This window comes from Ovis canadensis, chromosome 13 (genome assembly GCF_042477335.2).
Source record: "Ovis canadensis isolate MfBH-ARS-UI-01 breed Bighorn chromosome 13, ARS-UI_OviCan_v2, whole genome shotgun sequence".
Classification (NCBI taxonomy): domain Eukaryota; kingdom Metazoa; phylum Chordata; class Mammalia; order Artiodactyla; family Bovidae; genus Ovis; species Ovis canadensis.
Window position 1 is genome coordinate 75,256,120 of NC_091257.1, and position 26,179 is coordinate 75,282,298.

A 26,179-nucleotide genomic window follows, 5' to 3' on the forward strand; every position below is an offset into this window, starting at 1 on the left:
GCTGGGAGAAATATCAATAACCTCAGATATGCAGATGACACCACCCTTATGGCAGAAAGTGAAGAGCAACTAAAAAGCCTCTTGATGAAAGTGAAAGAAGAGAGCGAAAAAGTTGGCTTAAAGCTCAACATTCAGAAAACGAAGACCATGGCATCCGGTCCCATCACTTCATGGGAAATAGATGGGGAAACAGTGGAAACAGTGTCAGACTTTATTTTTGGGGGCTCCAAAATCACTGCAAACGGTGATTCCAGCCATGAAGTTAAAAGATGCTTACTCCTTGGAAGAAAAGTTATGACCAACCTAGATAGCATATTCAAAAGCAGAGACATTACTTTGCCAACTAAGATCCGTCTAGTCAAGGCTATGGTTTTTCCAGTAGTCATGTATGGATGTGAGAGTTGGACTGTGAAGAAGGCTGAGCGGCGAAGAATTGATGCTTTTGAACTGTGGTGTTGGAGAAGACTCTTGAGAGTCCCTTGGACTGCAAGGAGATCCAACCAGTCCATTCTGAAGGAGATCAGTCCTGGGTGTTCTTTGGAAGGAATGATGCTAAAGCTGAAGCTCCAGTACTCTGGCCACCTCATGCGAAGAGTTGACTCATTGGAAAAGACTTTGATGCTGGGAGAGATTGGGAGCAGGAGAAGAAGGGGACGACAGAGGATGAGATGGCTGGATGGCATCACTGACTCGATGGATGTGAGTCTGAGTGAACTCCGGGAGTTGGTGATGGACAGGCAGGCCTGGCATGCTGCGATTCATGGGGTAGCAAAGAGTTGGACACGACTGAACTGACTGACTGAACTGAAGGCATTCAGTAAGCTGGGCTTCCCTGGTGGCTCGGTAAAGAATCTGCCCGCAATGCAGGAGATCCAGGTTCAATCCCTGGGTTGGGAAGATCTCCTGGAGAAGGAAATGGCAACCCACTCCAGTATTCTTGCCTGGAGAACTCCATGGACAGAGGAGCCTGGCCGGCTATAGTCCATGGTCGCAAAGAGTCGGACACAAACCAAACAACTAACACTTTCACTTTCACTTTCACACTTTCATTCAGCAAGTTAATTGAACCCACAAACATTTATTATCTCTCACAGTTTCTGGGAGTCAGGAATCAGGAGAAGCTTGATAAGGTAGTTCTGACTTGGGTCTTTTCTCTATGCAATTATACTCGAGTGTCAGCTGGGGCTGTGGTCCCCTGAAGGCTTGACTGGGACTGGATCAGCCTCTAAGGTGGCCCCAGCATACGGCTGGGAGGGCAGTACAGGCCCGTGGTGGGAGGCCTCTGTTCCTCTCCAGATGGGTTCTCAGGCTGCTTGAGGATCCTCAGGACATGGTGGTCAACTTCCTCCAGAGCAAGAGATTCAGGAGGGAGAAACGGCAAGCTACTATGCGATGATGCCACGATGTGATGACGTCAGCCTGGCTCACCACCACCACGTCTCCAGTATCCTGTTCACACTGGCCAGTCTGATGACACGGGGACATGAGAACTGGGAGGGGAGGAGATCACTGGGGCTTCCTTGGAATCCGGAGGCCACAAGCAGCCCACTGAAGTGGCGACAGCCGTGGTCTCAGGAGCCCGATGGCCTGGTCCTGAGCCAGCCTCTGCCATTCACAAACTGTGAGACTTGGGCAATGGGCTCGTCTTCTCTGTGCTCCTTTTCCTTGGCAGTGAAATGGGGGCAATGAGACAAGTCAAGATCCTAAACAGACCAAATAAGGCCCTCGGGGCAATGCCTGGCACCACCTCTGAAGCAGGAACGAGCCTCCTCTAGTCACTGCTCTCCTCCCAGTGCTCCGCATGGGTCCAGTGCTTCTGAATGAGTTTGCTCAACAGACAAATGAGCCCCAAGACTGTGTCAGGTTTCTGGAAATTTCTCCTTCAGATGCCTCAAACTGGCTCCCTCCCTTGCTGTGAGCCTCCCTCTGCTCCTCTCCCCTCCCTCCAGCTTCCCCTTTTCTTCCTGCCCTTGAACTAGTGGTCTCTCCAAACTCTCTGACCCCTCTGGCCATGCCTCTCACAGGGATCCAGGGGGCAGCTGGGGCTGAGTCAGAGTCTCCAAACTTATTTCTAGCACCCAAACTAATAGTCCATGGAAATCTGGTGCCCTTTACACAGAACGGACCTATTTGGGTTTTTCTAACAAATGGTTACTGAGCCCCTCTTATTTGTTACTGAGTTGGTATAGCTACTGGCACTCCTTGAGGCACAGAGGGTAGAGCCATGAACAGGGCACCCCTGTACTCCTGCAGCTGACATTCCCATGGCGGGAGACAGGCGAATAGGAAACAACTGCAGTGATTTCAGACACGTGACATGCTGTGACGAAACCAGTCATGGCAGGTGCAGTAGGGCTGGGGGTGCACTTACCTTTGATGGGGTGGCCATCAGAGGAGGTGACACTTGTGGGCAGACTGAAAGTCCGAAGAGAGCCGACAGGAGAAGCTCTGGAAGCTCCTGAGATTGGGGCATGTGGATGTGTGCTGAAGGATTTGAGTAGGTAACACCCTGGCTCTGTGGACAGACCCCAGCAACCCACTTTCAAACGCAGTGTGAGAACCACAGACACAACCCTCTGCCCAGAGCAGTTAGTCCAAATTTCAAGTGTCCTTCCTTTAAAGCGGCTGCTATGGTTTGAGGGATTTATCCCCAAGCAGCCTTGCAAAGGGATTAGTGACAAGTGGGCAGGATGTTCCCAGCAGCCCTGATGTGATGGCAAAAGCCTGGAAATGACCTGCAGACCCAGCGATAGGGGACCAGAGGAGCACTTCAAACAGCAAGGCAAGTTCCTCTGGATGAACATAGAGCAATCTCCAAATTACATTAAGAAAAAAGATGCAGGGTATGGAATGGTGCACTGATATTGGTATAGACTAGAAGCAGGCGGATAGGAGCCTATTCATTGCTGGTATATGCTTAGAGTTTCTTTCTTGCTCACCGGACCTGACCTCCCGGCCTCTCAAATCAGCAGACCTGGATATGAATCCAGCAACTGCCAACTTGTTGGGTGACCTCAGGGAAGTGACTCTGCACGTCTGAGCCTCTATTTGCTCGGGCCCTTTTCTACGAGGTCCACATCTTCCCTCTTCACTCCAACCCTACACAGTGGTACTGTTACCACCCCATCTACTGATGGCGAAATGGAAGCACAAAGGTGAAAAGTGGCAAGCCACGAGGCAGCTCAGGCTGGGGTTCCATGGTTTTATAAAAGCACTTCTCTGCTTTCCTGCTGTTCTATTTGCCAATGGCTATACCACAGATCTACATGGGGTAGTTTATTTCAGAGCGAATTCTTCCAGGAGGGGAGATGTCCAATCTATCCATTCATTCAGCCCAACAAATATTCATGGAACACCTAGAAACTTCCAGACATCCTTCCAAGCACCAGAAGAACTGCTAGCAAAGGCCCTGCACCCAGATTTAGTGGCCCACTGTGTGTCCACTCGTGCCGAGATGTGTGTGGGAGGGGTTTTCAGAGTCTCAGCCTTTCCTGTGCCCTGGGTCCCTCTGGCACCTGATAAAGATCTACAGACTCTCTCAGAAGAATGTCTTTAAACATATATAATTACATGCTTCAGGATTTCCCTGGTTGTCCAGGTATTAAGAATCCACCTACCAATGCAGGGGACTTGGGTTGGAGCCCTGGTTCAGGAAGATTCCACATGCCTTGGAGCAGCTAAGCCCTTGTGCCATAACTACTGAAGCCTGTGTGGCTACAGCCTGTGTAGCCCGCTAGCAGTAATGAAGATAGCGCAGCCAAAAAAAAAAAAAAAAAATTGTGTATGCATAGATTTACAAAGGAAATACATTGCCTTGAGATACAGATATCAAATATTTTTCAGAGCAGATGTGTGATGAGAGAGTCGCACACACCATGTGTACAATAGATAGCTAGTGAGAAGCTGCTACACAGCGCAGGGAGCTCAGCTCAGAGCTCTGTGACAACCTAAAGGGGTGGGATGCAGGGGCGGAAGGGATATATACATAGAGCTGATCTACATTGTTGTACAGCAGGAACTAACACAACATTCTAAAGCAATTATACTCCAATTAACAACCAAATTAAAAGAAAAAAGAGCAGATGTGTGATACAGTCATATAGTACTTCTGTACTAGTCTGTTGAATAACAAGACCTCTGGTGGATCTAGTACTTGCTGTCATTTTTTGTTTGTTTGTTTTTTTGGCTGTGTTGTGTCTTGCGGCATGCAGGATCTTCACCGCAGTGTTTGGGCTTCTCTAGTTGTGGTTCCAGAGCACGTGAGCTCAGAAGTTACACTGTGCGGGCTTAGTTGCCCCATGACATGTGGGATCTTAGTTCCCTGACCAGGGATTGAATGAATCCACAACTCCTGTCTTGGAAGATGGATTCTTAACCACTGGACTGCCAGGAAGGCCCCCTTCCATCATTTTGAAGTTGTAATAAGCATAAACAGTATGTCATAACTGTCCACTGGAGTGAGACACGGGATTATCTGTGATGTCTGCTGGTGACCGTCACGCGTACTACCACCGCTGCAGTAATTTGTGGCCTACATTCATCACTGTAGGAGAAGCTCCTTTCAGTTAGAGATTAGCAAAATAAAAAACCAAACTGAACAAAACTGTTTCCCATCCAAGTCCACAGATTCCCTGAATTCTATTCACAGATCCCTCAGGGATCCAGGAATAGCTGTTAAGAATGCCTGGCTGACATACTGGCTTTTCAGTATTATAGTAATTATATCTGTACAGGCAGACCTTGAAAATATTGAGAGTTTGGTTCCAAACTGCTGAAAATAAAGTGAATATTGCAGTAAAGAGAATCATGAAATTTTTAGTTTCCCAGTGCATTGCAAAGTTATTTTTACACTATATTGTAGTCCATTCAGTGTACAATAGCATTATGTCTTTTTTTTTTAAGTACAGGCCTTAATTAAAGTATACTTCATTGCTAAAAAATGCTAACCATCATCTGAGCCTTCAGCAAGTCATAATCTTTCATAGTAATTACATCAAAGATGCCTGATCACAGATCACTATAAAAATATAATAGTAATGAAAAAGAAATACTGTGAGAATTACCAACATATGACACAGGGGCATAAAGTTAGTTAATGCTGTTGGCAAAATGGAACCAACAAACTTGCTTGGCACAGCAAACCTTCAATTTGTTAAAAAAAAAGAAGAAAAAAGGCAATATCTGCAAAGCATGATAAAATGAAGCATGCCTGTGTCACACGAGTGTGTGTTCCTCAATTCTTTGTCTCGCACAACAAAGATTTGGAGTGACGGACATTAAAGCCCCCTCGGCGAGTCACAGCTCTCAGGTCTTGGATAGACCGTGTTATAGCTCTCAGGTCTCGAATGGACCGTGTTATAGCTCTAAGATAAATCAGTGTTACAGCTCTATTTTATTTAGAAGATAGCAGGAAAATCCATCTTCGAGGCGTGAGGGCACGTCGATCCAAAGACACGAGGAGAAGAGCGTGCCCCAGCGTGCGGGGGAGAGAGAGAGAGAGCTGGCTTTGGCTCCTCTATTTACATGTTTCTCTCTCCCTGGGCCTGTCCTGTGTAAATTGGGCCAGCCAGGAGTGTCGTTTGTTTTACCTGAGGTCCTCTTTCGCGGGCTTTTCCCTTCCTTGTCTTGTAGCCACCGCCATTTCGGACTCCTTTTCCCTGTTCTACCTACCTAACACGTGTATACAATCTCATTCTGTTTTTTTAGAATAGAAACAATTTAGAGATACAGAATATAAGAAACAAAAACAAAACATTACCATCACCACCATTGTAATCACCTTCCCTGAAGCAAAGCACCACGGTTACTAGTTTGTGTCTCCTAGACCTTATCTGGGTGAAGGGTGAAGGGTGAAGTCGCTCAGTCGTGTCCGACTCTTTGCGACCCCATGGACTGTAGCCTACCAGGCTTCTCCGTCCATGGGATTCTCCAGGCAAGAATACTGGAGTGGGTTGCCATTTCCTTCTCCAGGGGATCTTCCCGACCCAGAGATCGAACCTGGGTCTCCCACATTGGAGGCAGACGCTTTAACCCCTGAGCCACCAGGGAGGCAGACCTTTATCTGAATACACATGAAAACACATCATCTGGGATTTCTTACACACAAATGGGTCCACACTGTAGGTAGTGTTCTGTATCTTGCTTTTTTCTCTCAAGAGTGTATCTGGGACATCTTTTCACGTTTACTCCTGATGAAGGTCGACCTCATTCTTTTCAACAGCTGCTTGGTAACCCTTGATACAGACTTACAGACATACCAGAATTGTTCATGTGTCAATTATGTAATCATGCTCTAGGCCTTTTAAATGGATCATGCCTGGAATCTTGCCTACCATCTGGAGATAGGAGCTACGATTATCTGCATTCTAGAGAAGCGGCCCAAAGAGGTAGAGGTCACATAGCCCAAGGTCACAGAGCCATTTAGCTAAAGAGCTGTGATTCAAGCCCAGGCTCATCATACATAAGGCACTACTCTTTCTTTCTGCCTTGGCTTTTATCTGTAGTTGACAAAATGCTTTTCCCAAATGTGAACCAGTTCTACGAAAGAGACAGGAAGGACATATCGTTGTTATTGATCTTATTGATTCTCTGACACACCAGACACATTCCCACCTTAAGGCCTTTGCACTGCCTTTCCCTCCTGGAATTCCCTTCCTCCCGACTTTCCCACAGCTGGCTTCTTCACGTCGGCTCAGCTCAGATGGCCCCCTCTGCTGAGCATTTCCCTGCCATTGTGGCTAAACATGCCCCTGACCCCGCTCACTACCCTGTCTTATTTTCTTTGTAGCACTCGTCACTATTGGAATTTAACTGATATCGTCAATGGAAGTGTCCTGGAATCAGAAAGCTTGCCAGTTTTGTTCATTCCTTATTCTTGAGTACCTAAAATAGGATCTAGCACTTAATAGGTATTCAAGAAATAATTTTTTGACTACATAAATGAAATTCAGAAGGTGAGGGATTAGTTTGAGGAACCACATTTATAACATATGTTTCCCACGGAATGTATCTTGCCAGGCTCCTCTGTCCATGAGATTCTCCAGGCAAGCATACTGGAGTGGGTTGCCCTGCCCTTCTTCAGGGAATCTTTCCAACCTAAGGATTGAACCCAGGTCTCCTGCATTGCAGGCAGATTCTTTACCATCTGATCCACCAGGGAAGCCCATATTTATATATAACACATATTATATAACACATGTTTTATACGGGACATTTTATAGAACCTTGTGTTGGTGGATTTGTTTTATATTGAGATATAGTCCACATACAGTGAAATTCACCGTTTTAATGTACAGCTCTGAGTTTGACAAATGTATATCGTCATGTAACCGCCGTCACACAATACAAAATATTACCAACATCCCCCCAAAGTTCCCCTGTGTCCCTTTGCTGTGAATCCCCACCCCTGGGCCTCAGCTTCTAGCAACGAGTGATTCTGACTGTTCCAGAAAGTCGTATGAATGGAATCCCACAGTCTGTAGCCTTTTAAGTCTGGCTCTTTTCAATGCAGTTTACTATTGGAGGTGACTCCTTACTGTTGAATGCATCAGTAATTCATTCCTTTTTATTGCTGAGTAGAGTTTATTGGATGAGTGGGCCACAATTGCTTCTCCATTTACCAGATGAAGTCTTTTTCATTTAGATAATGCAGGAAAAAAAGCAGACTTCAGCAGATCTCCTTGGCCACTGAGACTCTCCTGCCTATGCGCTCAGCTGTATTCTATCCAGAGCTCCTTCCTTCCTCCCCCAGGCTCTGTCTATCAAAACTATTTCCTTTCCTTCAAGGCCCTTTTCAAATGCTTCCTCCCACAAAAGAAGCAGTGTTTACTGTCCCTGTGTCACAGGTTGGTAAAGTGAAGCTCAGGGAAAGGCAGCCTTCAACTGCTAGAGGCCCACGCTTGGGCGTAGCAGAGCCAGAACCAAACTCAGGGCCAAGGCGAGAAGACGGCAGCTCAAGGGCCAAAGATCAACCTCTTTGCAGGCGGGGGGGGGGTGGGGGGGGGGGAGGCTGGGGGAGGGGTGTGGTGGAGATGCAGGCCCCCTCTTTCCCATCTCAGCCCTGAGAGTTTACCAGCAGGAGGGTGACAGAGAATGGGCAGGTCCAATCCTGAGCGGGGCTGGGGGACTGGGGCAGATCCCATCTGAGGTTTGCCCCTCCATGAGGACTTTTCCCTTCCCACCCTTCCAGCTGGTGCCTGAGCCCTGGGCTGGACCCAACCCCCACACACAGGCTGACATTTACTCATCAGAGCTGCAGGCTGGCTGAACTGGGTCCCTTCTTGCCCAGATTACCATCCTAGAGCCCACAAGTGGGCATGGCAAGTTGGGTGATGGGTGGCCTTCGCCCACCCAGTCATTTGCAGCCACAGAACAAATAGGGGACTAATCAGAGTGCTTAGGGGGTTCCCATTACTAGAGAGGACCCCAAGCTACCCTGAGGCCCCAGCCCTGCTGTGCAGACCTGAGGAGCCCCCTGAGCAGGGAGTCTTGAAACCCAGGCCATCAGCTGGTGACCTTAGGCAAGTTTTCTGGGTCTCAGTTTGGGGGGTTGGGCTGCTGGTCCTGGGTGGAGCTTATGGATACTTTTTCAGAATATTACTTTAAAAAAATTTTTTTTTAAATTTACGTATTTTTTTGGTTGCACTGTGTCTTCGTGGCTGCCTGCAGGCTTTCTTCTCTAGTTGAGAAGAGCAGGAGCTACTTTCTATTTGCAGTGTGTGGGCTTCTCATTGTGGTAGTTTTTCTTGTTGCAGAGCACGGACTGTAGGCACACAGGCTTCAGTACTTGCAGCACGAGGGCTCAGTACTTGCGGCTTGTGGACCCTAGAGCTTGCAGGCTCAGTAGTTGGGAAACACAGGCTTAGTAGCTCCCAGGAGTCTTCCTGGGCCAGGGATCGAACCCGTGTCCCCTTTATTGGCAGGCGGATTCTTATCCACTCTACCACAAGAGAAGTCCAGAATATTGCTTTCAAATGCATAAAATAAGAACACCTAGTGACATTGTGATTATAATGTGCTGTAGTTGTAACATTACCCAGTGGTGGGTTTGAGAATGTCCATTATTCTGAAGTCATGATCGGTATTTTATGACACTGTAATAATATCTATGCTGTGATAGGAAATATTTGTGATTTCTGTCAGTAATGAAGTTGCAGGATCAGCTAACAGTGTTATGATTTGGAATCTCTGCTCATAATTGAAAGTGAAAGCCACTCAGTTGTGTCCAACTCTTTGCCACCTCGTGGACTATACAGTCCTTGAAATTCTCTAGGCCAGAATACTGGAGTGGGTAGCCTTTCCTTTCTCCGGGGAATCTTCCCTACCCAGGGATCGAATCCAGGTCTCCCACATTGCAGGTGGACTCTTACCATCTGAGCTACCAGAGAAACCCAAGAATACTAAAGTGAGTAGCCTATTCCTTCTCCAGCAGATCTTCTCAACCTAGGAATTGAACTGGGGTCTCCTGCATTGTAGGCGGATTCTTTACCAACTGAGCTATGGGGAAGCCCAGTTGTAGGATCGGCTAACAGTGTTATGATTTGGGACCTTGGCTCGTAATTGAAGGAAATGCCAAATTTTTATTACAGGTTAGTGGAGAAGGAAATGGCAACCCACTCCGGTGTTCTTGCCTAGAGAATCCCAGGGATGGGGGAGCCTGGTGGGCTGCTGTCTATGGGGTTGCACCGAGTCGGACACGACTGAAGTGACTTAGCAGCAGCAGTGAACAAAAAAAAATGTAATTATTCTTTCACCCAAGTACATGGACCCCCTGAATTCTCTTCATAGGCCCAGTGGTCCCCAATTAGGCAACTGTGACCTACAGAGAGAATACCCAGGGGGACTAGGGCATGAGAGCCCCCCAAGAAGCCTGAAAAAGGAATCAGATAGGGGGTATGGGAGGGGAGGGGGAAGGAATAGGGAGGGGAGAAGGAAAACTAGGGGAGGGTATACCTGGGAAGTACTTCCAGAAAAAGAGAGTGGCCACATGTGTGACTGCTGCTGAGATGGAGAGTAAGCTGAGGACACAGAAGTGTCCGCTGACCACCCTCATCAAAGACAATTACAACGAGGTGTGTTAAAGAGTCTCTCCAGGGCTGGGGACAGGTCAGTGGTGCACAGGATTCAACCATATGGGTTGTATTTTTTTTCTTGAGTGTAGTAAATACAGAGATTTTATTATACTATTATTTATGCTGTGTGAATGTGTGTGTGTGAAGAACACCATAATAATATTATTTTTTAAAGGTAAGCATGGAAAATGGAGATAATTTGTTCAAGAAGTTATGTTGTTTGGGGGTAAGCAGAGAAATTGGAGACACAATAGAGGGAATCTGTGGAGTCAAGGATATTTTTTTTTCTTTAATTTTTAACGACGGACCCTTGGACACATTTGCCTGTTGCAGAGGCTGGGGCAGGAGAGGAAATCAGGGGTCAAAGGGACAAAGGCTTGAGAAGTTCAGACACACTTATCTCCCTGGTCCTCAAGTCCTCTTTGTGACCTCTCCACTTGAGCAAGCATCAGTTGGCTGAGTCTCTCCCCAGAATTTCTGATTCTGTAGGTCTGGATCTGGAAACTTGCATTTCTCACAAGCTCCCTGGTGATGCTTGCCCGAAGGACGCACTTTAAGAAGCAAGGCTCTTAAAAAAAAAAAAAAAAAGAAGAAGCAAGGCTCTGATCGACACCATTTGCGCCCCCTTCAGGACTTGACATTGCACTACATCGAGCCATGCCCCCTTAGAAAGCACAGAGGTGAAGGAGGTATGGGAGCAGACAGTTGAGATGAAAGACAGGTGAAGAGACTAAGGAAGAAGCAGCTGAAGCCTGACCCCCAGCCAAGGTCACCCCATCTCCCTGGGAAGCACCAGTCTTCCCAGGGACCTTGGGAGCTGCCCTGTTGGACCTCCTGGAGGGCTGAGTGACAGAGGGTGGGAAGGAGCCAGAGCTGGGGGACCGAGATAGTGGCGAGAGGCCAGCAAATATGCCCAATGGAGAGCGAGTGGAGGAGGGGCACCGGCTCTCTGTCCTCAGGCACTGAGCCCTGAGAACAGGCCGTTCACCTTTGCAATTTGATCCTGGTCTCATGCCAGCTTCTCCTGCTCTTGGGAAAACGCAGCCCTGTCAAAGAAATGAACATTAGCTTGTCAGATCCCAAGATATCCGAGCTGGGAGGACCCTTGGAGACTGGCCAGTTCAACTCCATTTCACAGATGGAGGGGGCCAGAAAATAAAAGTCTGGTTTGATGGATGGACTTGCAAACTCCGGTATAGGGAAAGATGCATCCCCTTTTCCTGCTGTTGGCTCAGTCCTACGAAGCTAAGTCATGGGCATGACTGAGGACTATGATGACAATTGCTGCTTCCCCTCTTAGTGACTTATTGAACACATTTTTTTTTTTTTGAACACCCACTGTATGTTAAGCACTGTGCTAGATATGAAGATAAAGTGAAGAGCAAGACCAAGCTCCTGCCTTCATGGCATTAACATGTCAAGGGCAAGTTTTAAAAGGCAAGAAACAAATAAATACGTAATACAAACCCGGGGCATGATAAGGGGTTGGAAGAGAACTGAAATGACATGAGGGAGTGAACCTTGTAGATGGTGTAGGGTGGTAGGATCCAGACGAGAGGGAATAGCATGTTCAAAGGCCCTGAGGTAGGGCCATACTTGCTGTGTTGGAAGGATGTCACAGAGGCAAGGTGTCTGGAGTGGAGTGAGGGAGACTAGGAGAGGAAACCAGAGTGGTAGCAGGAGACCAGGTCATAAAGGCACCTGCAGTCAGGGAGGACTTTGGCTTTTCCTCCCTGACTTTTCCAAGGAAGACTTTGGTGAGATAGGAACCCTGGGAGAGTTCTGAGCGGAGAAGTGTGATCTGACTTCAGTTTAACAGGATCCCTCCAGCTGCTGAGTGGAGAATGGGCTGTGTATGGGACAAGGATGGAGGCAGAGAGGTTGAGGAGAAAGCAACAAATAGAGTAAGCAAGAGGTGATGGCAGCCTAACTTGGCATCAAGGCCTCCCTCAGTTGCTCTATGTCCTTCCAGGGGACTAATGGAAGGGACAGGAAGCTTCCCCTAACCCTTACCCATGACCCCAGTGCACTGTCTCTCCCCTCACAGCTGGAACGGTACATCCAGATGAACCTGAGGCTGGAGCTGGCACAGGCCCAGCAGCACATGGTCCAGAACCAGACAGCCACCATGCTGGAGCTGGGCACCAGTCTCCTGACCCAGACCACTGCCCAGACCCGCAAGCTGACCGACGTGGAGGCTCAGGTACTAGAGGGTGAGGGGGTGGTACTGGGGGCACCGTGGCTGGCCGGGCTGGCTCATAACCCTAGTCATCTTGCTTTGACTCTTGTCCCTGGGGAAGGTCAGAGCCTCCTCTGACCTTACAGCCCCCTGTGATCCCTCCCTGATGACCCCATCACAGAACTGTCTCCCACCAGGTCATGAGCCCAGAGCAGGAAGAGGGCGGACGGTAGACACTGGGTTTGGCTCTTCTGCCTCTGTGATTCCCATGTCCGGTCCGAGCTGGGATTCAGCAGCACACACACACCTGCCCTCAGGGGGCTCACAGTGCTTCAGGCAAATGTGGATAACAAATTAGACCTATTTATTAGACCTCAGGGGGACAACAACTCTGAAAGAGGAGGCCACAGGGAGTAGCAAAGAGGGAAGAAGGAAAGGGACAGGAATATAAGCGAGAGGGTGAGTAAATGAATGGCTGAAAAGATAGCGGACAAAGGGCCACGTGTTTCTTAAACCTTACTATGTGCCAAGCACTGTTGGAGATGCCTGATTCTAGTTTACAGCAGTAAATAAAATAGGTATGCATCCGTACCCCACTGGAGCTTCCTTCTAATGAGCGCCAAGAAAAGAAACAGGATCAATAACATGTGTATGAGACAGTGATAGTGCTAGGGAGAAAATAGCAAGGACGAGATGACCGGTGGAGAGTGTGTGCCCAGAGTGGCGAGAGGGACAAGTTGCAAGCTTAGACAATACAGCCAGGAAGGCACTGCTGGGAAGGTAGGGTTGGGGTCAGGCTTACTAGAACAGCCTTCCCAACAGGGAGAGCAGTATGTGCAAAGGCCTCGAGGTGGAACAGAGCTGGCAAGCTCCAGGAACATCAAGGAGGCCAGTATGGCTGGAGTGACCCAGGGAGACTGGTGGGCCAACGTCAGAGGTGATGGGGGCAGATGGCATTACAGGGTTTTGCCGGCCACCACCATGTGAGGTGGGAGCCACAGGAGGATTTTGAGCAGAGGGTCCACATTTTAAGTCTACCCTAGACTACCAAGCAGACAGAGGCCTGTAGAGGACAAGGTCAGGGACAGGGAGCCCTGTGAAGAGGCCAGTACAGGACACAGGGTGAGAGATGGAGGTCAGGGCCAAGCGGGTCATGGAGGGGCAGGAGAGTGGTCATGTAGCCATCGGGAAGGTGGAGCAAATATCTAATTGCTGACGGATTAGATATTGGGGGGGAGGTCAAGGGTGGTTCCTCCCACATACATGGCAGGAGGAATGGAACTGCCATGTACAGGGATGGGGAAGAGCAAATCTGAGATAATCACAAGCCTAGTGAGGTGTCATGGTCTGTGCACAGGTTGGGAAAGAATTTCCAGAAACAAGGCAGAATGAAAGAAAGGACCACAATATTAGGGTCTATGAGTGAGAGGGTGTAAATAGGTCAGAAAGTTTCTGGAATGGCAGGGCCTGAGGTCAAGTGCGTGGCTGCTGGGCAGGGCTCCTGAAGGGCTTACAAAGCCCCCTCTCCCCACCTCCCTTGTCGGGGCAGGTCCTGAACCAGACATCCCGAATGGAGATCCAGCTGCTGGAGACCTCACTGTCCACCAACAAGCTGGAGAAGCAGCTGCTGCTGCAGGGCCATGAACTCCACCGGCTGCAGGGCCACAACAGGTGGGCACTGGCACCCTGACACGGGGCAGGGGCAGGGACCAGGGCTGAGCTCCAGGACTGGGCTGGGACCCAAGTGGGCTGGGGATCCAGGGTGAGCCCCAGAACCAGCCTGAGCTGGGCTCCGTCAGGAGGGGAGGGGGCAAAATGAAAAGGTGGACTTGAGCTAGTGCCCAGGATGGGGGCTAGGGCCAGAGGTAGAGGCCTGAAGACTGGAGTGAGGGGGCACTGGGGCTGGAGCTAGAGCTGGGATGTGGCCAGGCTAGGGCAAGGCCTGAAACCAGGGTAGGAGATCAGACTAAAGTTGAGAGTGAAGGTGGACACTGGGGCTTGGCTGAGGCTGAGGCTAGGGGCTAGGCAGGCATGGGGCCGGACCGCCCTGTCCTGAGAGGGGACAGGAGACAGGCATTTTCCTGGGACTTGGGACACCCTGATTCTTCCTGTCTTCTTTCTCTCTGTCTCTCTCTTTCTTTCCTTCTTTTCTATCTTCCTTTATTTATTTTATAGATTTTAACAGCTTTTCTGAACCACCATTTACATACCATACAATTCACCCTGTACATCTTAATTTGATCTACATATCTGTAAATAAATATAATCTCCCCTACCAACTCCTCTCCTTCCTAGAAACAACCACAGTGATGTTTCTTATCTGTATTAGCAGAGAGTCTCAGCATTTATAAGCAAATAAACACAAAGGGAACACCCTTTAAATTACAAAGAAAGAGTCCTGGGGTACAGATAAGCCAGAGACATGGACCTCTGAAGCTGATTTCATCTCAGTTTCGAGCTGAGTAGAGAAAAACCTGCCAAGCTCAGGCTGGTGGAGAAAGCAAAACCCACACAGGTAAGCAGTCACAGGCCTATGTACAGAATGAGATGTTATTGTAGCTTATATGCTAAGTCAAGATAAGGACACAAGGATCCTCAAGCTCCCTGTGATCTGGGGACCATTAATGATAGTTTGTGTACCTCCTTATTCTTACTCCCCACCCCAAGGGAGGGGGAAGCACTGGGACACTACCAATGACTCTGAAATGAATTAAAGTGCCTAGAAACCAGTGAGTCACCAGTGGGCTTCCCTGGTGGCTCAAACGGTAGAGTTTGCCCACAATGGGGGAGACCTGGGTTCAATCCCTGGGTTGGGAAGATCCCCTGGAGAAGGAAATGGCAACCCACTCCAGTATTCTTGCCTGGAAAATCCCATGGATGGAGAAGCCTGACAGGTTACAGTCCATAGCGTTGCAAAGAGTTGGACGCAACTGAGCGACCACCACACTCAGAAACCAGTGAAGATGGAGGGTGTCATCAATACGTGCTTGGCCCATGGAGACAGCTAAAATTCTAGAATCCAGGTGTGCCCAAATCCTCTCTCTTCCTGAGGCATAGTCTGGGGTCCAGGGAAATTCCTCCAGCCCTGGCTGGACTCATTTTCTTAGACTGGAGAATGGCTGGCATAGTTTCGTACATAAGAAAATATCTCCCTTCTGCTTCATCTCTCAGCTACCCACCCACTGGCAGCAGAGGCAAATATGTATGCATAGTCCCCTTTTTCAGTTCAGTTCAGTCGCTCAGTCGTGTCCGACTCTGCGACCCCATGAATTGCAGCACGTCAGGCCTCCCTGTCCATCACCAACTCCCAGAGTTCACTCAAACTCACATCCATCGAGTCGGTGATGCCATCCAGCCGTCTCATCCTCTGTCGTCCCCTTCTCCTCCTGCCCCCAATCCCTCCCAGGATCAGAGTCTTTTCCAATGAGTCAACTCTTCTCATGAGGTGGCCAAAGTACTGGAGTTTCAGCTTTAGCATCATTCCTTCCAAAGAACACCCAGGACTGATCTCCTTTAGAATGGACTGGTTGGATCTCCTTGCAGTCTCCTTTTTAACCTTTTTAAACCCAAGTGGAACATACTATTCTTTGGCATGATGGTATTTTCATTTTTGTTTTTTTCAATTATCCTGGAGATGGTTCCATAACTGTGTGACACACTTGTGCATTCTTCTCTCCAGCTGCATAATGTTCCACTGGACGCCTGTCCCCAGATATATTCCCCAGTGCCCAATTAATGGGTACTGAGGTTGTTCCAGTCTCTTATGATTCCAACACGTGGTGCTGTGAATATTGTTCCCATACCTTATTGAACACACATGTGAACAAATCTGCAGGACAAAATGCCAGAAGTGCAAGAGCTGAGTCAAAAAATTTCTTTCTTTTTTAAAAAAACTCATTACAAAAATGCCTCCTGCTTATTGTATCCTCAGACAATAGACACTTGTACAAAATGAAAAGGAAAGTTGGCCCCCTCCACCCACCCCTTCCCTTTCATTTCCATCTGCTCAAACCTGCTCCGCAGAAGTACCAGCACTTAGTGGATTTTCTTTCATTCTCTATAAACACAAGTACCACCATGTCCTTCCATATGTCTATCCACGCCTCTTCCTATAAGCTCCCGAGTATCCCTCAACAATTTACATTAATAGCTTTTGCTTTCTCTTTTAATTTCTCACATGCGGGGTTAGACTAGAGGCAGTGGTGTGCCCCTCCAGGTCCCTGGCCTCTTTTCCCTTCTGCACAAGGGAGCTCAGCCTCCTTGCTCTTCGGAACTGCTCCAGATCATTTCCAGGGAAACCAGAACAGAACAGCCTCAGCCACTCCTGGCTGTTGTGGATTTTGGCTGTTTTGTTTTTCCCTATTACAACCAACTCCCCCAAAGGACATTCTTGTCCATGCCCCCTGGAAGTTGTCTGGTGAGTGGACTGCTAGGTCAAAGGATACACATATTTGGGATTTGATCACGGCTACCTGGTTGCTGGTGTGTCCCTTCCACCCCGCCTGTTTCCTCTACTGGACCCTAAGGCATTTTACTGAAGGGCCAGCTCTCTCTTTCCTCCCTTCCTCACTCTGCTATCCGTGGGGATGGACCTCCCTGCTGTGGAACCCTAGGCAGGACGCTACCTCTCCGAGCCTCGGTGCGGTCTGAGCCTCACCCGAGGACCCAGGGAAAAGCCCTTGACTGTGACTGCACGGTGAGGGCGGCGGGTTCACTCCTGTGCGCTCCCTCCCCTCCCTGCAGCGCGCTGGAAACACGGGTGCAAGCCCTGGAGACGCAGCAGCAGGCGGAGCTGGCCAGCCTCCGCGGCGAGAAGGAGCGGCTGCGGCGCCTGCTGGGCCGCCAGAGCGGCGCCCTCGCCGGCCTCGAGCGCACCCTGCGCGCCGCTAGCAGCAACTCCAGCCTCCTGCAGCGCCAGCAGCACCAGCTGCTCCAGTCGGTGCAGCGCCTGGTGCGCGTCATGGCCCAGGGCCCGGGTGAGCGACCGGGGCGCCCCGGGTATGGGAGGAGGGCAGCAGAGGGGAGGGAGACCCTGCTTACCCTCCTGCCCTTTCATGCTTGTTCTGGCAGCCATTGCAGGAAGGACCATCCCCGCCCCCCTACCCGCCATGAAACAGAAACAACCAACAGTAGTCATCATGGTGATAACAACCACAGTCCTGAGAGGAACCAATCCAGACTCCTTCTCCCGACTCCATGAGTGACCTTGAGCATGCCCCATCCCTCTCTTCGTCTCCCTTTCCCCATCTGTTCATTTGGGGTGGTGATAAGGAGGACACCACCAGCCCAGACTGACAAGTTGGGGATTCCAGGATCCACCCTCCATCCCCACTTCCTTGGGCTTGCCCCCCTCATCTGCAGGCCTCAGTTTCCCTCTCTACAGAATGGAGAAGTGCCCACCCCACCCTGCAAGGACTTCTCTCGCCCCCTAACCCAAGAGGGCCAAACAGAAGCGGAGAGGCACCTCTGGATCAGTTTCCTAAGAAAGGACAATGGGTGGGCCTGCTCCCCAGCCCCCACTTCTAATGGGGCCAACTTCAATCACTCAGTTCCAGAGTCAGTCACTCAGTCAACAAGCACTTACTGAGCCAGCCCAGTGCTGGGTGCTGGGGTGCACCAGTGAACAGCATAGTTCCACGACTGTCTCTGGCCAAAAACAATGGCTAGCCCCCTCTGGGGGTCTCTGAGGGAAGGAGGAGGAATCAAATATTTGTTAAGTGCCTGGTATGTGCTAGGTGCCCTGCTAGCAGTGTTCCTGAAGTTTCCAGACTTGTTTAGTCGCTCAGCTGTGTCTGACTCTTTGCCACCCCATGGATTGCAGCATACCAGGCTTCCCTGTCCTTCACCATCCCTCAGAGTTTGCTCAAGCGTGAATCCGTTGGGTCGCTGATGCCATCCAACCATCTCATCCTCTGTCATCCCTTCTCCTGCCTTCAATCTTTCCCAGCTTCATGGTCTTTTCCAGACAATGGAAGGTCTAAAAGGCCGTGTGCAGGAGAGGAGACTTTAATCTGAGGGCTGCAGGGAGTCACAGGAGGGTTTTGAACAGAGTGGGACTAACTCATTTTCTAGGGACTAACTTTTAGGAAGCGTGATTGGAACCAGGGAATGGAGAATGGCTTGGTGAGAGAAAGGCAGGGAAAGGGTTCCTACTGCGGCTGGGTCACCATAGTGGGGAGCTGGATAGCCGTTAAGGCACAGGAGTCAAACAATAGTGATGGATTCCAGACGCTGCGGCTGGCAGCAGTGTGGAGACAGAGGACAGCACCATAGCGCCATCTAAGCTGGGCACCCACACGAGGTGGAGGTTTGAAAAGGTCTGAGGTAGCCACAGGCAAGAGAGGTGGATACTGTCCATGATTAACAGTGACCCCAACCCATCACTGGCTTGTGCATAGAGCTGTGGCAATGAGGCTGCCTAAATTTGTCCTGTAGCTCAGCCAAAGGCATGGGGCCTGGGGCCAACACCTCACCCCACAGGCTCACTGCCAACCCAGTCTCCAGTTGTGGCCCAATGTCTGCTTCCCTTCCCCAGGGACCAGGGGCCTGGCCAGTGAGACCATGGAGATCCTGTCCAGGGAATGTGTTTGCACAGACTGGGATGGATTTGGGGGCTTTTGTCTCTTCATTTGCGATCTGGGAATAATAGCCTCCTTTCAACAGGGCCTCAGCTCCAAGATCCAGGATCCAGGTTCAAGCGTGAAGCCAAAAACAGGAAGTCACACACTTGGTAGCTTTCTGGTTTGTCCCTGGTCAGGATACCTATCCATCTGGAATTTTAGCCCTGTCCATGGATACCCACCTTAAACTTAGTGACTCAGACATTAAAGAATCTCCCCACAATGTGGATGACCTGAGTTAGATCCCTGGGTTGGGAAGATTCCCCGGAGAAGGGAATGGCTACCCACTCCAGTATTCTTGCCTGGAGAATTCCATGGACAGAGGAGCCTGGCGGACTACGTCCTTGGGGTCCCAAAGAGTCAGACAAGACTGAGTGACTAACATTATTAGTTATTGGATACCCGCCTACCCAAAGATTGGATTCTGGTGGATTCATAGCCTAAAGCTCTAATGGATTCCACGAAAGGAGCCAGAGAGGGGATTTGAATAGTTTATTTACCAATAGTCACTTTTTTCTTGCTAAGCCTGGAGGCCCCCAGAGCTCTGGTGGAATTTGACAATTATATTAATATCCTCTCTTAAGACCAATGGTCAGCTCCCAGGGCAAGCAGAATGTAGGGGAGGGGCTCACCTAGGAGATGCTGGTAGAGTGGACTGTGGAGGGGACCCTGAGCCACCTACCCCGAGGGAGCTCTAAAGACAGCTCCCCAGTGAGACCCAGAGAGAAGGCAAGCCCTGCTGATCCCTTCCCACCCGATCCAGCTGTGTGTCCTTGTTCCAGTTACCTCACTCTTGGGCCTCAGTTTTCTAATCTATGAAATGGAGATGTACCTCAGTGGAGCTGGAGCCCCAGTTACCTGTCCTGAAAGACTGTAACAGCCTCATCTCTGCCCTTCCTGCTTCGAGTCTCATCCCTCCCAGTCTCTGTCCTAATCTCTGGCCAGAGCACTCTTCCCTTGTCACAGTCTGCGCTCCTCAGCCCCATGTTCAAGACTGAAATCTCAAGACCCGTCTCTCCTTCCTTGATGACACTTTCTAGTTCATCGAACAGCTAGAGCTCCCTCTGACCTCAGGGCTGAGATCAGGGTGTGAGTCATCTCCTCTCCGTGGCCTCAGGCAAATTTCCCTTGTGTGTGTGTGCACACACGTGGATGCGTGCGAAGTCAGTTCAGTCCTGTCCAACTCTTTGTAACCCCATGGACTGTAGCCTGCCAGGCTTCTCTGTCCATGGGATTCTCCAGGCAAGAACACTGGAGATCTTCCCACTCAGAGACTGAACTCACGTCTCGTACGTCTCCTGCATTGGCGGGCGGGTTCTTTACCACTAGCACCACCTGGGAAGCCCCAAATTCCCCTCACCACACCCCAACCCCAGCACACAGCAGTCCTGTCCCCACGTCGTAGCCTGTGTCTGTGCTGCTCCCTCAGCCTGAGGCAATCCTCTCTTCTACACCTGGGCCATCCCTGCTCCTCGTCCAGGTCCCAACTAACTGTCAGCTCCTCTAGGAAACCTTCCTGGGCCCGATACATTCTGTGTCCCCAACATCTGCCAGCCCAGAACCTGGCACAGAGCAGGCAGGAGTGCCCATCTGGCCCTTTCCCTCTCACCTTGTTATTTAGTTGATCAGTCACGTCTGACTCTTTGCAACCCCATGGACTGTAGCCCGCCAGGCTCTTCTGTATGGGATTTTCCAGGCAAGAATACTAGAGTGGGTTACTATATATTTTTTTTAATTTTAACATATATATTTTATTGACGTATAGTTGACTTACAGTGTTTTAGGTATACAGCAAGATGATTCAGTTATACATATACACATATATAATTTTTCAGATTATTTTCCATTATAGATTATTAAGATATTATTTATAGTTCCCTGTGCTATACAGTAAACCTTCGTTGCTTGTTGTTTGTCTATTTTCTTTTAAATTAGAAATATGCTGTTCTATTCATACTAAGTCAAGTAGAATCAAAATTTGTCATAAATTTTTAGCTAGGCAAAATTTCATAAGTTTTCTAAAGGGATCTTCCTGACCCAAGGATCGAACCCGCATCTCCTGCATTGGCAGGTGAATTATTTATCACTAAGGCACACCCACCTTCATCAATGTACATTCATGCTCAGTCGTGTCTGACTCTTCGTGACATCATGGACTAGTCTGTAGGCTCCTCTGCCCATGGGGTTTTCCAGGCAAGAATACTGGAGCGGGTTGCCATCCTCCAGGGAATCTTCCCAACCCAGGGGTCAAAACTGAATCTCCTGTGTCTCTGCATTGGCAGGTAGATTCTTTACTACTGAGCCACCTGGGAAGCATTTTGCTCTCTGCTAATTGTTTTCACCTTGTCCCATTGCAGCCTCCATGAGGGCAGCTGAACAGGTGTTCCAGGACTGTGCAGAGATCCAGCGCTTTGGGGCCAATGCCAGTGGCATCTACACCATCCATGTGGCCAATGTGACAGAGCCCAGAAAGGTTAGGGGGCTCCTTGGGGACTGAGGCTATCAGAGGGTGCTGAGCCAAAGGACCCCTGCTCACCCGACCTGCTCCCCACATTCACTTCAGGCCTTGTCCAACATCTGAGATCCAGAGAAGGTAGGGGTGACCCAATCAGGGGTCAGATCATGCAGTTAAAGCAGATATTTTCTAGCTTATTCCATGTGGGATATTAGGGACTGGGGCTGATGGAGACCCTGAACTTTGAGGACCAGTTATCAAATGTGTGGAGGGAGGGCAATCAAGGCAAAATGTGGATGTCAGGAGGGAGGGTTTGGGGGCCAAACCCAAAAGTGGAAGAGTTTGAGATACCCTTTTTAAGATGCATTCAGTCTGAGTATTAAGTGAAAAAAGACACCACTTTTAAAGTAAATATTTATACGAAATTAAGTAAATTCAGCTATGGTGGGATTTGGAAAGTGTGAATAGCTAAAATTTGGGAACACTGATAGAGAGGGAAGAGCTGGCCTGGGAGGTAAGAGATCTGGGCTCAAACTTCAGCTTTACTTTGGCTCATTCACCTTGAGCAAGTACTTTCCCCTTTCTGGACCTCAGTTTCCCTTCCTGCAACCTCTGCTACCCTCACAACACATACCCTGGGAAGCCTTCCAGGGCTGCCCCTGACTCTTTCTTGGAAACTCATCTTGAAGCTGCCCAGATGTTCATATTCAGTAGTCTTCCAGCTAGACCTGCTAGCCGTATCAATCTGCTAGCTTCGTAGATCAAACCAGCCCTGGGGGTTGATTTATCTCTCATTTGTCTCTGATTTGTCTATTAATAGTATGGGACTAGACACCAAGTATTTCCTCATCAAACATTGAAATCTTCTGCACTGGCTGAAAAATTAATATGTAAACAAAAGTTAAACTGAAAGATGTGATTGCAATGGATGGTAAGCTCTTCAAAAGAATGAACTCTTTGTCTCATCCATATTGGCATTCTCCATGCCTTGAATGGAGCCTGCTACCTACTAAGTGCTCAGAAAACATTTGTTCACCAAGTGTAATAACTTTTTTTTTTTGGTATCTTGTCCCAACCATGTGGCATGCAGAATGGTTCCCCAACCAGGGATTTAACCCGGGCCTCCATAATAAAAGCACAGAATCCTAACTGCTAGGATTAGGCCACCAGGGAGCCCCTGTAATAACATTTTCTGAGTCTATGCCATATATCAAGCACTTTACACCTCTTGGCATTTCATTCTTAAAGGAACCCTGCAATAACAGTGAATGAAAAGCCTCCGTTTACTGAGTTCTGTTCTTTAGATGGATGACTCATCTAATTCTCACAACAATTCCAGTGTGCAGATGAGAACCTAAGGCACAAAAAGATGAAGGTATCAGCATCCTCGTTTGACAAATGAAGAAAGAAAGGCTTTGGGCCTGAATCTGTGTGATGCCCTTGACCACCAAGCTCCCTGGTTGTTTTGTGCTGTTCTGTCAGTCAGATGACCCTCAGACTGGCCTAGACCTGGCTTCTGGCTGCCTCCAGGGGCTTCCAACTCCCCACCTTCTCAATTCTCTCCAGGTGTTCTGTGACATGGAGGCCAGCGGAGGTGGGTGGACCCTCATTCAGCGCCGTGAGAATGGCAGTGTGAATTTCCAACGGAACTGGAAGGATTACAAACAGGTAACATTGCTGCCCTGGGGAGGATCTTGTCAGTCCTGAAACCTGGGGCAGGATGTGGGGTGTGGGCAGGCATCTGGTTTGCCCTCAACCCTTCTCAGAAAAAAAAAAATCAGCCTGCCTAAACCAACTCCCTTCAAACAGGTTTGGCCAGCACACATTCACTGTCAAGGACTCCAACACCCAAAATTGAACCTTCTTTTTGCAAGTCCTGACGTATATCCTAAAAACGAAAGTTTAGTTTTCATTTTATTTTATTTTTTGGAAAAGATACACATTGCTGGAAAAATTTAAATACCAAAAAATGGAACAGAAAAAAGTAACCTCTGCTGCCCACCCCTGGATGCACTGTTTAACACACATACATGACTACATCTGAAGGAGAGATTTTTTAATGCAGAATTGCTGGCTCAAAGACCCCATGCATTTTATAAGATGAGGGATAATGCCTGATTGTCTTCCAATTTTTTAATTAAATTTTGAGTAAAGGATTTTTGGCAAGTTGACTTAAAAGCTCTTAAAGTTTTTAAGAGCAAAAGGAATAGAAAAGATACTCAAACGGAGATATAACAATACTATTTTTTGTGTGGCTGCTTGCTGTCCATTTGATAAATATTTGAAAATAAATACCAAATTAAGCTATGACTGTTCTTAAACCAATTGGGTTTTAAAGAATCATTCAAATGGCAAAAAGAAAGAGGGTGCTCAAAAGCAGAAATACACAAAAGAGTGCTGGCTATAAACCATTAGGCTGATCGGTGGTGCTAAAATGGGGAGTGGGGCTTAGGTGTGCCCTGTCCTTAGTGCTGAATTACTGTCCTGGCTAAGGGTGTTGGCTACTTGTCACCCTGGGACACTTTCCACCTCAATGCTCTTCATTTTACATTTCTGTTACTGAAATTTTGCAGTGGCTGCCATGTCACTGAACAAAGTTTGCTCTACCATGTATGAAGCTGATTTAAGTTTTTAGTTAGTTTTCAATTGAGATTTAATATACAGGCATTTATTTCTGTGCACAAATCCTAAGTAAGATTCAGTGACTTTTCAGTGAATATGTATTCATCCATGTGACCACCATTCAAAGATAGATATGCAACATTCCCAGCACCCCAGAAAACCTCCTTGTGTCTCCTCCAAGTCAAGACACCCCCAAAGTAGTGGTTATTCTGACTTCTACCACCACAGACTTTTTTTGACCTGTTCTTGAACTTCATAGAAATGTGATTTCAATTGCTTTTAACAGGTTTTTACATTTACAAAAGTCTTAGTCATTTTACTCTAGAAGTTGGGGAGCTCCACCCTTAGGCCTGCCCACACTATTCTTTATGAACTTGGTCATTTAGCAAAGTGGCTTTGGGTGAATGTCCCCAGAGCCCAGCCCAGCCCAGATCCTTAACCAGAGGCATAGCCTCTGTCTTCCACATGCAACCCACCCCCATTCTCCCCTTCCCAGGGCTTTGGCAACCCAGCCGGAGAGCACTGGTTAGGCAATGAAGTGGTGCACCAGCTCACCAGCAGGGCAACCTACTCTCTGCGAGTGGAGCTGCAAGATTGGGAAGGCAACGAGGCCTACGCCCAGTATGAGCACTTCCAGCTGGGCAGCGAGGGGCAGCTGTACAGGTGGGCTTGGGGCCCAGGCTGGTGGGTGGGCGGGGGACCCTGGGCTAGTGGCTACAGAGTCTGCACCAGGGGTCAGTCCCTGGGCGTCTCCTGTTGCTGCCATCTGTCCCCCATCTGGGCGCGCGTCATGGGCTCTGGAGGCGGCTGGTTAGCACTCAGCACAGCCCGGCCACTGGGTGGGGTGGAAAGAATGCCACTGATGCTGCCGTGCTGGGAGCGGGAAGGGGCCTTCCAAGGTCAGTCACCCTGAGTCGATCATTTTGCAGAGGCCTGGAATCGGGGAGGTGATGTTCCCAGCCTGTCCTATGCTATGAGGGGAAACGGAAAGTTCTCCGGGCTGGGAAGTGAGAGATCTAGGCTCATTCTCACTTTCTCCAGCTTGCTGTGTGAACTCAGGCGAGTCAAGTCAGCTTCTCCGTACCTCTGTACCACAGGATGGGCTTAAATATGAGCAACTTATAAAATCATCAAAGTCTCCCACCATCCCCCTAAGTCTGGGTTCTTGGTCCCATTCAGAATAAGAAATGAGCATTTCTTGAGCACCTACTATGTTCCAGGCGCATAGCTCCATTTAATCCTCCCCATAATGTTTTGAGGGCTTCCCTCATGGCTCAGACTGTAAAGAATCTGCCTGTAATACAGGAGACCTGGGTTCAATCCCTGGGGTCAGGAAGGTCCCTGGAGGAGGGCGTGGCAACCCACTCTAGTATTCTTGCCTAGAGACTCCCCGTGGGCAGAGGAGCCTGGCAGGCTACAGTCCATGGGGTCACAAAGAGCCGGACACGACTGAGTGACTAAGCACACACACACACACATAACCTTCTGAGGTAAGTGTTGCTATACCTGCTTTAGTGATGTAGGAACTGCCCAGAGTTACAAGGTAGGGGAGGCATGGCTTTGAACTCATTTTTGCTCCCAGAACTCGTTGCGTTTCTCCTCCATTATGTTATGTCTCTGAGAAACTCGAGGATATGAGGATAAGTTATCTTGGAACCAGGACAGAGTTGAATTCATAGATTCATGCTAAAGAGTCACAAGGGACCTCACATGTCATCTGTTTTTTCACATGATGCTAGAACCTCCTCCACAGCCATAGCCATCATCCAACCATGCTGGAATGCTTCCATTAATGGGAAGCCACTTCCTTCCAAAGAATCGCTGGTGACTTTCCGACTCCTTGCACTGTATGCCTAGTTCCCCCTCTGATGGCCTCTCGGTGATGTGCCCCCAACTCCTCTCTCGGTGGAATGTTCCTGGTTCCTCCAGTTGGCTGCTTCTGACATCCCTCTTTATGGGACTCAACCCAATCTGATAATGCTCTTTCGTAAAGTGTAAGGTCTAGAGCTAAATGAAACATCCCCAGGTCTGGGCTAGGCTGGCTGAGCTGAATGCCCCCTGACTCCTTGAGCTGACCAGTGAGTAGCCACAACACCTGGCTGACCTCTCTTTAAGCCACTGACCACCAAAGCCAAGGCTTAAATCCTGGCTTTATCCTCCCTGAGGGACCCTGAGCAAGTCGCTCCCTCCACTGTCTTATCTGTGAAATGGGTGCCCAAAGTGTACCCACCTC

General features: G+C 48.9%; 2 protein-coding genes across 3 annotated transcripts in view; one reads left to right on the forward strand and one right to left on the reverse strand.

The window, feature by feature from the left end:
- Positions 1 to 26,179, forward strand: part of ANGPT4 (angiopoietin 4) — a 46,999-nt gene that overhangs the window by 13,672 nt on the left and 7,148 nt on the right. For both annotated transcript variants that reach the window (XM_069546867.1, XM_069546866.1), the window contains 6 exons: positions 12,118 to 12,273; positions 13,799 to 13,920; positions 16,993 to 17,225; positions 21,227 to 21,342; positions 22,891 to 22,992; positions 24,443 to 24,609. In XM_069546867.1, coding sequence (XP_069402968.1) covers positions 12,118 to 12,273; positions 13,799 to 13,920; positions 16,993 to 17,225; positions 21,227 to 21,342; positions 22,891 to 22,992; positions 24,443 to 24,609 — 896 coding nt within the window. The remainder of the gene's footprint in view (positions 1 to 12,117; positions 12,274 to 13,798; positions 13,921 to 16,992; positions 17,226 to 21,226; positions 21,343 to 22,890; positions 22,993 to 24,442; positions 24,610 to 26,179) is intronic.
- The window catches only part of FAM110A (family with sequence similarity 110 member A), a 74,375-nt gene that overhangs the window by 5,047 nt on the left and 43,149 nt on the right, over positions 1 to 26,179 (reverse strand). The window lies entirely within an intron of this gene.